The sequence below is a fragment of the Mytilus californianus genome, unplaced genomic scaffold, assembly GCF_021869535.1.
Source record: "Mytilus californianus isolate M0D057914Y unplaced genomic scaffold, xbMytCali1.0.p SCAF_7, whole genome shotgun sequence".
NCBI classification, from domain to species: Eukaryota; Metazoa; Mollusca; class Bivalvia; order Mytilida; family Mytilidae; genus Mytilus; species Mytilus californianus.
The window spans coordinates 39,681,504-39,695,143 of NW_026262723.1; the positions used below are offsets into that span (position 1 = coordinate 39,681,504).

At 34.5% G+C, this 13,640-nt stretch overlaps 1 protein-coding gene across 2 annotated transcripts in view; it reads left to right on the plus strand.

Moving 5' to 3' along the window:
- The window catches only part of LOC127707428 (proto-oncogene tyrosine-protein kinase receptor Ret-like), a 98,244-nt gene extending 92,319 nt beyond the window's left edge, over window positions 1-5,925 (plus strand). For both annotated transcript variants that reach the window (XM_052211941.1, XM_052211942.1), the window contains exons 19-21: window positions 668-767; window positions 1,621-1,699; window positions 3,238-5,925. In XM_052211941.1, the coding sequence (XP_052067901.1) occupies window positions 668-767; window positions 1,621-1,699; window positions 3,238-3,500 (442 nt within the window). In that variant the 3' untranslated portion in view covers window positions 3,501-5,925. The remainder of the gene's footprint in view (window positions 1-667; window positions 768-1,620; window positions 1,700-3,237) is intronic.
- Window positions 5,926-13,640: the final 7,715 nt, after the last annotated feature.

Consider the following 13,640-nt stretch of genomic DNA (forward strand, 5'->3'; position numbering starts at 1 on the left):
TCTCTTCGATCTTTTCACAGACGCCATCATGATTTAGTTTACTGTTATGGAACATGTGGAATATCTGTGTCACATATGACCATTGATATATTACACTTGGTAGTACCCGTAATCCCGTCCTTTTATCTCCATATTGTGACATAATGTAATTCGATTTATCATTGTAATTTTACTTGCAATGAGTACATGACGGATGGCATTATTTGAGCTGGTATATATTTCAAACTTTCACATTCAATCAAATCTAAGGGTGAGATAATTTACTTGCATGTTCCGATTTCTTTTGCATTTGATGATGTCTTAGATTCAGATAAAAGATTTATCAGTCCGCTTTTCACTAGATATGAATCATCAATATATAATACAAGAGTGTTACTAGTGGAGCAAATATTGCCGTCCCTTTTTGGAGGGATTAGTGTTCCTCAATCTTTAGTTTTCTGTGCAGCGTTTTTGTTATTGTTGTTTGTCTTGCAGTCTTCTTTTTTATTTGCTGTGGTTGGTTTTTACTACTTCCATATTATCTATTATCTCTTTTTCAAGTTTTTCAAGTCCTACACTTAGATATAACAAAACCCTTTAACTTTTTGCAAAATCGTATTATTTATGTATGTCAAATTATGTAGTCCAAGAATATAGATGTAATAGATAATAAATGTATTGATTGTAGATATGCTGTGATGCAAAAATGCTGGAAAACAGACCCACAGGATAGACCAACATTTTCAAAACTTGCAGATATATTTGATAGAATGTTGCAGCAAAGAACGGTATGATTTAATAGATATATAAAGTATTTCCCATATGTGAACCTACATGTAGATATAGCAAGCAGACATATTTCAGTTGAACTTTAGCGGAATGATTTAATTTCATGATGAACTCCTATATTATTTGATACTTTTGCAAAGTATAAATCGGCTAGAACTGTTGATAATGGTTATGGTGGAGATTAAAAATTATTTTTCTAAGTCAGGCGCAACATGATCTGTGCAACAATTGGCGGATCACTTGATGTCACCCCTGGTTTTTGTTTGGATTCATGCTGCTGCATTTCTTAGTTCATAGATGCATAGACTTTATAAACTATCACTTGTCCTTTTGTCTTTTTTTTACACGGATGTCTCTCTTTCGTCGACTTTTATTGCTTTCTTTTTAAAAAAACAATTTCCAATTCTCCCGTTCTCTTCAAAGATAGCACATACATTTTCTTTTCAACTTGTAAGTATTGTACAAAGCAAGTATCGTATTTACGGCACACCAACAAGTTAGTTAAAATGTATTGTATACTGCTTAATGTTCCACAATCACCTATCATCTGTTTTCCTCAGTCGTTTCTGTTGGCGTTATATGTTATCTAAACTCGTTTTCGAAATCTAAAATGGTCGCAGATCACTTGGCACCAGTCGCAAAGAGAACAGTACAGTATAGACATTTTTAGATATATCATATATAATTATATAAAACCATTTGAATACTTCTACTGGCTTGGCCACAGTTCGATACGCCTTAAACATTCAAGTCATCCTAAGAGTTTCCCCTAGATAAATATTAGACTTATAGAATTAAGTGTATAAACCGTAAATACTCATATGATAAAACGTTAAAAAACTTTCATTACAGGAGTATCTAGAACTTACGGGTGGTTTTGAGGATGACACATCAGACCTTTTTGGTAGTCGATATGCTCCCTCAGTATCGGGTGAGTAAATTGTTTAATTGTGATATTTTACATTTCTTTGAACGTGAATATGCTTGATATCTCTTGGCAAACACATATCATTCATAACGTATGTGGTTGATACACCACTGAAAACGTTTTATGGTTGTCAGTAAGAGTTGGTTGACACTGTTTTTGAGATGACTGGTGACTTATTTATATATTCTATATTATTTCTTTAATTCTTCTGAATTGGAACATTTGTCATATATATACATGGGTGTTCCCGCCTGTCTAAAAATTAAAGGACGGCCCACCCCTGGTGCCCTTACTCACGCCCTTCTGCCCATCAAAGCAAAGTGATATTTAAAGATTATCGATGGTTTTTCAAACGAGAGGGTGCTTCTCAGCTACGATCTCATCGACGAGTGAGAAACATCCTCGAGATTTAAAGACCATGGATAATCTGATTATCGCTATTTTTCCTATGACGTCGTTGGTGTTTACATTAACTTCACGTGCGCCCTCAGTTTCTGTCGATAATTTTCCATCTCAAGCGAGTTGCATTAAGTTGCTGTGAGCAACTCGATATACACCATATACACTTATCTGACTTATATAAATATGAATACAGGACTCCATCTGAAATAGAAATATACGTGCAGGTTAAACGGTACTAACACAACGCTTTATAATTGAAAAATTAACCATACTGGTTCTATAAGAATTCGAAATATAGAAAAATAAAAAAGGGAAAAATCAAATATAACGGAACAGAAATAAATGTATACCTGATATAAATCATAGCCGGATTTACAAATCATTTTTTAAATTATGTTACTTGGCATTTGCAATTGCTAAAATATTATTTTTAAAACCAACTTTAGGCCACGCTTGAAAGGCAGCAAATAAGCTTTAAATTTACCAACTGTGACCTATTCCTGACGGTCAAGGGCTCGTTATGCCAAAGTCGTTCCGTCTTAAGTTTTACGAACGCCACCATGATTTGGTTGGACGTTATGGAATATCGATATCACAAATGACCACGGATATGTTCTATTTGTCTAAGCTATAATCCCGGCCTCTTTTGCTCGATTGAAACATCGAATTTGTACTTGCAATGCGCATCACGATGAGTGCCACGAGTGGAGCAATATCTTATAACCCTTCAGAAGAAGCTGAGATCTTTGGTGGGGTTCATATTGCCCAGTTTTTAATATAAATAAGATGTAGTATGAGTGCCAATGAGACAACTCTCCATCTAAGTCACAATGTATAAAAAGTTTACAATTATAGGTCAATGTACGGCTTTCAACACGGAGCCTTGGCTCACACCGAACAGCAAGCTATAAAGGGCCCCAAAATGACTAGTGCAAAACAATTAAAACCGGAAAACCAACGGTCTAATACATATAAAAAGCGAGAAACGAGATACAAACCAAACAAACGACAACCACTGAACAACAGGCTCCTGATTTAGGACAGGTGCACTTTATAGTGTTTTGTAGATTTTTTATCTTTTCTTTTTGTTTTTTATAGTTATGTTATTATGACCAATATGTTTTTTTTTTTATTTTTAGGAATTTCTATTCTTGGCAGTCGACCTTTACCTGTACATTCCGAACACACACCTGTCGACTCCAGGAACAGTGGAAGTTCATATCTTACGCCAGCATTAACAAACCCAATTGATACAAACACGAGTTTTTCAGACTCTACGTTGTCAAAACGTGAACAAAGCGAAACTTCAGAAATGGCGTCTTTACTGATTGATAATAGAAGTAAAAACCCTTTTATTAATGAAGGTCTAGTCAGTCCCAAAGCAGAACAAACGGTTGTGTAAACAAATATATATTGTGATGTGTACATAATGAAATTGTGTAAGTGATCTAGTCTTGCTTTTCTGTGATGGAGTTCATATATACATCATAACATATATATATAATTATGCAATTAACTTCAAAAAAATTAATTGGTCAATGTAGATATTGTAATATACAGTCTTAACATTTCATTTGAGTTTATTGTGAGAGACCGTAGAAATGTTATATAGTATAAAACGTGCTTATACTCCTCGTGATGTGTATCAGTTATGACTTACGTTAGGTTATATGACTATATGTACCTGATTTTTTTATTGAAACTCAAGAAACAAAAGAACATGAATGCATGTTCATGTTTTTAATAACTGCACTTACATATTCTGGTGCAAACTGTATTTGTTCCGTGCAAGGTCGATCGAATATTACTTATACAAGTACTGCATGTTAAATTTGAAAGATAGATGATTTAATCGTGCAGCGAAAGCTAAAACTTGCAAATTCTTAATTTTAAATGGTTACCTTACTTTACTAGCGAATTTCCTCTCGGTAGGATCTTATCCTTGGCCAGTACTGAAACGTATATCAAAATATGTTTAATTGATATAAAGCCTTAAATTGTACGTTGTGTGTGCAATAACTGTACATTGTAAGTGCAAATTGAAATCAATCATTGGAAGTTCAAAGAGCGTCTGACCGATTGACCTTTGTAATTAATTATGGCTTTATACCGTCAAATTTTCGTTCATGTGACACAATGCCAAACAGTGTATAAAATATGTTTTCAATTTAGACTTGTTAAAATATAACTTGTATATATATTTGAAAAATGATTTGTAATGTACATAGATTTATTTATCCTTTGGGACTAATTTCATAACATTTCTTACGATAAAAAATACTCGTAAGTCATGAACATTTCAGCATAACTTACGATCAATTTTAGTCGTAAGATTTTTGTGTGAAACGAGCTACTGGTCTTATCAGTAAGACACAAGATGATATTAATTAACTTGATGAATACTTCTTGGATGGTGTAGCTGCTATATAAATTACAATTTTCAGAATCAAATGCATGTCAAGTTTGAACAGGAGCAAATGAAAACAAGAGTGCCATTATCTATCAAATAAGCGTTAATCATTTTCAAAATAAGGTCAGCAAATCGAGCATAGAAAGTACAGACAGTATATTATGCATACATGTAACCATATTTATTACTGTCAAAACATTTTGTAATATAACTGATGCCTGATAAAATATTGTGATATTAGTTTCATGAATAGTGTGACTTACTAGAAACGGGTATGTAGATGGTTAGTTCTCAAACTCATGTGATTTACGAGGTTTAGTTCATTTTCTGATAGTGAAAATATAATGGATATCATTTATATGCATTATATATCTTAATATAAAGTTATGTTATTACTGTAATTATTTCCAATGACTGGTCGTGGCTTTTATTACAACGCAAGTATTGACTCATGTGTAATATTTTCCTAAATTAAATTTTCCATGCAAGAATACGAAAAAATGGTGTTTAGAACTTCGAGAACTTTTTTTTTGGAATTGAACCTAGCGTAAACCTTATTCTGAGAAAACGTTTTACTCATTTCTTTTTTCCGTTTACTCAATTTGGACAGGTGTGAAAAAATATGAGAAAACTGATATTTACTCTTGAACCTCTTCGACTTTCTGTTAACTCAATTTTGATGACTTTGCATCTGATATTCGAAACTGGACATTATTGTGAAAAAAATTAAGAGAAATTTGCACTTTATCTTTACCTCTTTGACTTTCCAATCGCGAATTGATAATTTTGCAACCAATATTCAAAATTAACTAATATAGGTAATGCATTACAAATTAAATTGTAACATATTTGTCTTCAGAAATCAAAATATCTATCTTTATTTTATGCATTACTACATTTGCTTACAATATTTACGGGTATCGGTACATTCCAGTTAATTTGTTAACAATCTGTTTGAAAAAGATACCTGCACACAATTCTTTAAATTTTATTTTTCTAATAAGGATGCAGTGAAAGAGAAACTTACATTTGGATGAACCTATGTAACAATAACAATGTTCATGTACTTTTCATCCTGAATTTCAGCTTCTACAGAAGGGGAAAGGTGTACATATAAATGGCTTTTATTTGTATTGAAAGATTTTTTTTCATTTTTACATCATTGTTTTTGGTATATCAAGCCCATATTCGCAAACAATTCCGACAAAACATATGTGTTTGAATAAAACCAACGTTTAGTATGCATAAATATAATCATGTATGCAAAAAATTAACAAACACAAAATAATCATAGAGTTCATATTGTTGTTATGTTCAATTGTAAATTGGAATGGGTTTGCTTAACAGTGTAATGGAAATGTATATTAATATTCTACATTTGTTGTCAATGATTTGAATAAATGCAGTTTTCTGACAATTTTATCTTTTACTTTTTATTCTCCTGTATTTGTATTTACTTGTAACTTGTGTTGCCCATTTCAGTATTCACTTTACTATTGTGTGTTCCTAAAAACATTGGTAGGAAGATACTAATGAAGCAATGAAGAACCGTAGGTCTGAGAAAAACAGAAAATATCATTTCCAAACATGAAAGTGACAAAAGGATAAACAACAGTTCAGAAGAAAACTACAAAGAAAACAAAATATTTTGCGACACGAACAAAAACCGGGGTGAATTCAGTGTAAACTATTACTGCTCCATTACTGTAACTCGTCATGTTGCTCAAAACAAGAAAACATTCGGTGTTAAGTCGTACTAGCTAATGTCAAATTCGAGGAAAAGAAGGGCGAGATTGCGGCTGTGACATTTGGATTATAACAGTGTGACACATATATTCAATAATGGTAAACAAAATCATAATGACGCACGCAAAACTTTCGAAGAATGACTTCAACTTTACCTTTACCATTTGAACCCCTTGGTTCAATGGCTTCCTTGAAAGTAACAATCCGCTATAAAGGAAATCATCAGTCAAGGAACGAAGGACCTGGAAATAGAATCCACTTAAATACTCCTTTCCACTTTTGATCAAATCAGTGAAACAAATACAATTAAAGATGGCAATTCCTCTTTAAATGTGTCATGTAACATAGAAGATTTCTTGTAAAGTAAATAACATTCGTTTAACCAGATTTGCATATTTTTTTTTAAATATTACGTGTTATTGTTTCAATTCTAACAAGAAATAATTGTTATGGATGCTGTTACGAAGTCTCCCAAACGATGCTCCCATAATTCGTAATTCCCAGGGTGGCCTGACATTGGGCAAATTCTAGTGAAAATTGGTTTGGTCCAGTAAAGTTATATGCATTAGTGATGCCTGGGGACTAAGCCTGTAAATCATTCAAATCATCTTGGCATGATAAACCAGAATATATATGGTTTAGGGGTGGGGATCTCGACCATTTATAAGATACTAGAACATTGGGGTGGGGGAACCCCTGGGTAACGACCCTATACGTCATTCAAATGTTCGAGACATGACGAACAGGAATATATGGTTTAGGGGTGGGGATCTCGACCATTTACAAGATATTTGAACGTTGGGGGTGGGAGGAACCCCTGGGGACTGACCGTATACGTCATTCAAATATTCGAGACATGATGAACAGGAATATATATGGTTTAGGTGTGGGGGTCTCGACCATTTACAAGATATTAGAACTTTCTCAAATGGCAGGGGGTCAGGATGACCCCTGGGGACTACATGTAACCCTGTATATCATCTTCGCATGACAAACCAGAACATATATGGTTTAGGGGTGGAGATCTTGACCACTTACAAGATATTAGAACTTTCTTTAATGACAGGGAGTGGCGGTGACCCCTTGGGACTAACCCTGTATTTCATTTGATGTGCTTTATCATGACAAACCTGAATATATATGGTTTAGGGGTGAGAATCTCGACCATTTACAAGATATTAGACCTTTCTCAAATGGCAGGGGGTCGAGATGACCCCCTGGGGACTAACCCTGTATTTCCTTCAAACCATCTTAGTATGACAAACCAGAATATATATGGTTTAGGGGTGGGGATCTTGACCACTTAAAAGATATTAGAACTTTCTTAAATGGCAGGGGGTGGGTGTGACCCCTGGGGACCAACCCTGTATTTCATTTAATGTGCTTTATCATTTAGAACATTTTCAATTAAAAAGATTGTGTCTATCACACACGGGTTTCAATTTATAATCATTTGAAAATTTTAAAAAATAAAATCCCCTAGGGTTCTATAGTAAAACCCTCCTTTCTTTTCGCCCCTTAAAGTACCCCTTTATAAACCCCAATGCACAAACAAAACCCTGATTGCACCGCTAGACATGTTAGTCTAACATATTGTGAAACCCTAAGTTAATCGGACAAGCGGTTTAGGAGAACGGGTGCGGACAAGTTCAAATTTAAAAGCGACGGAAGAGGAAGAGGAATAATAATAATTATAATAATAATAATAACTAGATTTGTTATTGCTAGCCATAACGGATGGCACCCTTCCCCGATTGCCAGGCGATTGGCAGCCATTTCGAAAATTCCAAAGTCAAAGAGCGCATCTACACATGCAAATTATCATTTTTGTAAAGTTTCATTAAGTTTTGAGGATTTTGAAATTTTTGAAATTTTTGCTGTTTCCATGGTAGCGGCGGCCATTTTGGAAATTCCAAAGTGGAACATCTTATCTTCATATGCCAGTTATCACTACTGTAAATTTTCAGAAAGTTTGGAGCATTTCAAATTTTTTGAAATTTTTTATGTTTCCATTTTAACGATAGATATTTCCAAAATTCCAAAAGCAGACGCCACATTGGCACATGCCATGTTACATATCAATACAGTTTCATTCATCTCTATGTAATATTCATTAAGAAAATGCAGCATTTATGTATTTTTCCATAGGCTCAATGTTAAACTTTTGCCCTGTTTTCATGACAATGGCGGTCATTTTGGAACTTCTTAATATTGCATGCACATCTAGGCATATCAGATAACACTTCCATAAAGTTGCATCCACTTGGGTCTTAAAATGAAGGATTTAGAATTTTGAAAATTTTCACATTTTTGCAGTTTCCATGGAAACGGTCGCCATCTTTAACCATTCCATGCTTCGTGCACAACTTCACATGGGGTCCTCAATATGGTAGAGTTCAATGAACATTGGTCCATTGGATTTCGAGAAATCGCGCGGACAAAATGTGTGGAAGAAAAATAATAATAAGAAAAAAAAAGAAATATAGAACTAGATTTGTCATTGCAAGCAATAGCGGATGTCACTCTTCCCCCCATTGCCACTAAGTGGCAGCCATTTCAAAAATGTTAAACCGGGATGCTTATATATGCATGGCTATACATGTTTCTGTAAATTTTCAGAATATTTAGAGCATTTTTGATCATTTAAATTTTTTTGGCATTTTTGCAGTTTCCATGGCAACGGTGGCCATTTTGAAAATTCCAAAGTCAAAAGTCTTATCTAGACTTGCCAGTTAAGAATCATATAAAGTTTCATTAAGTTTGTAGCATTTTGTAATTTTTGGAAATTTTTGACATTTTTGCTGGTTTCCATGGTAACAGAGACCATTCCCAAAATTTAATGACAGGTGCTACATTGGTACATGGGAGGGAACATACCATTAAAATTTCAATGGATTTGACATACCATTTTAAGAATGTAAATGCCACTTTTAGGTTTTTGGATCATTTTGACCTGTTTTGCATTGTTTCCATGGTAACGGCAGACATTTTTGAAATTCCAACGCCAAATTCCATATCTACCAATGTTGCTCATCATTACTGTGAAGTTTCATTAAATTTTGAGCATTTTGATATTTTTGAAATTTTTGGTGTACTTTCCATGGCAACATAGTAGTTCCAGTGATTGCCAAAATCATCCAAAACCAGTATATAGTGGGCACCTACATTGTATTAAAATATCATGATTCTAAGTTTATGCATATCCAAAAAATCCACCAAACTCTAAAATTTTATTTTTTCACCTTTCTTTGGTTTCCATGGTGATGGCATCCATTTTTTAGTGCCAAAGTTGCACTGCAACTCGTAAGTTAGGGTTCCTTGTTATAGTGAACAACCATTAAGATTGGTGCATTAGGCTCTGAAAAAACTGCAGGACAAAATAAGGTGGAAGAATAATAATAATAACTAGATTTGCCATTGCAAGCAATAGCGGATGGCACCCTTCCCCGATTGCCAGGTGAGCGGCAGCCATTTAGCAAATTCCAAAGTCAAAGAGTGCATCTACACATCTGCAAATTATCATTTTTGTAAAGTTTCATTAAGTTTGGAGCATTTTGAAAAAATTGAACTTTTTTGCTGTTTCCATGGTTACGGCAGCCATTTTTGGGTAACATTTTCATAAAGTTTCATCCAGTTGGGTCTTATAACGAAAGAGTTAGAATTTTTGATATTTTAGCTGTTTCCATGGTAACGGCAGCCATTTTGAAAATTCCGAAGTCAAACTGCAAATCAGCACATGCCAGTTTCCATTCTTGTGGAGTTTCTTCCAGTTTGGAACACTTTGATTTTTTTTTGCATTTTTGCTGTTTCCATGGAAACGGCGGCCATTTTTTACCATTCCATAGCAAGGTGCACAACTTTACATGGGGGTCCTCATTATAGTAGAGTTCCATCAACATTGGTCCATTGGATTCCAAGAACTCGCGCGGACAAAATGTGTGGAAGAAAAATAAGGAAAAAAAGAAACGTAGAAGAACAATACGTCACCCCAACTCCGTTGAGGGTGCCATAATAAAAAAAAGAAACGGAGGAAAAGCAATATGTCACCCGACATTGTCGATCGGGTGACATAATAACAATACGTCACCCCAACTTCGTTGAGGGTTCCATAATAAGAACTGAGCAAAACCAATAAGTCGTTTGGGAGACTTAATTAATGAGATTGTAATAAAATATTTTCAAGTCCCCTTTAAAAAGGAACACAAATTGTCAATATTGTTTTCATTAGCTTTGCCTTCATAGTAACAGTCGTCACAAATGTCATGTTTTTTTTTTTTATTATATGCAATTCGAGAACATGATTTTATCAATTTACAAGTAAATGGTATGATTTTAATGTTCAGATACTGATGCCTCTATGATTTGATAACACTAAAATACCAATGCTTATCAAACTTTGGTCCATCCCCATCTGGAACTACTAGTTTACTAAGCTAGTTCTAGCCTAAACTTAATCCTAGCCTAAACATAGCCCTACCCCTGCCTAGTCCTAACACTAGTCCTTACCCAAAACAGTCTTTAGCCTAATCTTAATCGTAAACTGATCCCATAACCTAATTAGTATTAACTCCTGTAAAACAACTGTCAGCAAAACACTTGACAAAATCTTAAGATTGACTTTCACGAACCTCACACAATACAGGGGGTGAACTCACGTGAAGAAATTTTTAGAACTGAACTTTATAACAAAAAAGATTTATTCACCTTTCCGACTGTGGACATTTTTATATAACAGCACTCCAATAATATGTGATTTTTTTACGATGTCACAAAGCTTCTCTTTCCTAGCAAGTTTTTCTTGATAGAAGAGTACTACTTACAATATAAAAATAAAGAGATGTGGTATGATTGCCAATGAGACAATTATCAACCAAAATTCGAATGAAGTGGATGTAAGCAATTATAGGCAACCGTACGGCCTTCAACAATGAGAAAACCCCATACCGTATGGTCGGCTATAAATGGCCCCGACATGAAAAATATGAAACAATTCAATTGAGAAAACTAACGGCCTAATTCATAACAAAACAATTAATGAAAAACAACAAATATATATATATATATGACAGACATGAACCAACACCAACCACTGAACTACAGGATCCTGACTTGTGACAGGCACATAAAGAATGTGGCGGGGTTAAACATGTTTCTGAGCGCACAACCATCCCCCTAACCTGGGACAGTGGTGCAACAGCACAACACAGGAACAACACAACACAAAAACAACCAAACTATTAAACCAAGATGTCCTTAATCAATGGAAAAAAGGTCAGAATATATCAAAAGGGCACGTCAATCACGTGAAAAGGAAGAGCAGACGACACCGTGGGTAAAGTATAAAGAAGAAAACACAAAGAATAGTACAATAAACACTGACAACTTGAGACTGAACAATATCAACACCAGCAAACATCTAGGATTATCTAAATTACCTCTAAAAGGTATGCGATTCTTGCTCTTCTAATAGCATTCGACTTGTTATTTATTGCATGTAAAAATCCGTTCGTTAAGAGAGGCCAAGGATACCAAAGGGATATTTAAACTCATAAGTTGAAAACAAACTGACAATGCAATGGCAAATAAAGAGCTGCGCCATGAGCGCATAATACGCTCGTTGCCTTTTCAACGAATAAAGTTTCATAATTCCTCTTTGTCATATCAGAAATTTATAAATAAAAAGACTAAAGGGACACCCGTCGTGTTGCTCATGCAAGTACAAACCCGGTGATAAGTCTAATTCGGTAGGTCGCATTCGAGGAAAAGAGGACTTGATTGAAGTTACAACAATTGGAACATATCCGTCGTCATCTATGAAACAGAGATTCCATAACGGTCAAACAATTGGTGATTGCGTCCGTAAAATTTTCGAAGGGATGATTTCAACTTCACCTCTTTGAATTATTGGCTAAAAGGCTTCTTTGTAAGCAGCAACCATCTGGAATATCGTATCATCTGGGAGATATATGCACCTTGTCCTGGTGTTGCTGGAATGTTGCTACATAGAAATGGAAAGATCACACTTTGGATCTGAAATCATCTCTGTGGTCGTAAAGTTTTGTTCTCATTGTCATTAGTTTCACTCGGTTCTTAGTCATAAACCAGAAAGGAGAAAGATTTTATTAGCACATCCGTGGTCATTTGCAAATCTAATTTTCCGCAATGGTCAATCTAGTCGTGATGGCGTTTGTAAATTGTTAACGGAGATTACTTGACAAAATGTAAAACAATTCAAACGTTTAAACCAAAGGCCTGATGTATCTACTGAACAATAAACGAAAAACAAATGACATACAGAAACAAACGGAAACCATTGAATTATAGGTTTGGGACAGGCACATACAGAATGTGGCGGTGTTAAACATGTTTGCGGGATCCCAAACCGCACCCTTAACCTTGTACAGTGGTGTAACAGTACAACAAGCACAAACCATAAAATTCAATTGAAAAGGGTTTAACTCATCAGATCGATACAAAAAACAATAAAAACTGACAAAAGCACTCTCAAGACACAAACAACCCTAGCACTCGAAGTTACTCAAAGCTTGTTCAAAGTCAATTACTGATAACAAAAATCATGTTTCTAAGAAAACTATACTCACTGCGTGTAAACCGGCCAAAATATAAGGAAATTGAATTAAAGAGGGATGAAAAACATTAAACCGTGCAAGTGTCGTAAACTTAGAACGAAAGAAGAATATCGAAAGTATTCAGATAAATATTGCATGTTCTTCCCTTTCGCCAAAATGCGCTAAGATAAAGGAACAATATAGAACATTATGCAATAGTTCAGACTGCATAACAAGAAACCAATAACAGATATAAAAGCAATTTCACGAATATAACAAAGCCATTACTGCGTTTTCGCATATCTTAAAAATTCATTTAGGCCCAATGATGCGTTCATTTTCTATTAGATCTTTTTTAAATATACCATTAGAAGCAACGCAGTAGAACTGTTATACGCATGACAAATGTGCAATGGGTGACTAGGTAATTTTAAGATGTCTTCCTTTCACCAACACGTTGTGTAATCTTTTATGAGGCCTATGAATATTTCAATTTGATATATCGGATAAGGGGAGGTAATCGAAATTTGAAAAAAATAAACTGGTAAACCTCTAATATTAATTTCTATATCGACAGTAGTAGATCAATCATTAAATCTGAAATTTTGAAAATTGATCTATTGATATCGATGAATGACAATAAAAAAGAAAATTTGGGGTTGTTTACACTAGTAAACCTATTTTAGTCTGAAACGGTCATCATCTGAAAAGTCTGAACAAAAAATATTTTGTCTTGTTCAGCTATTCTGTCCATTTTCAGACTTATCCCCTGCGGTAAGTTCAGTACTATTCAGACAATTACCAAGCAGTCAATTCA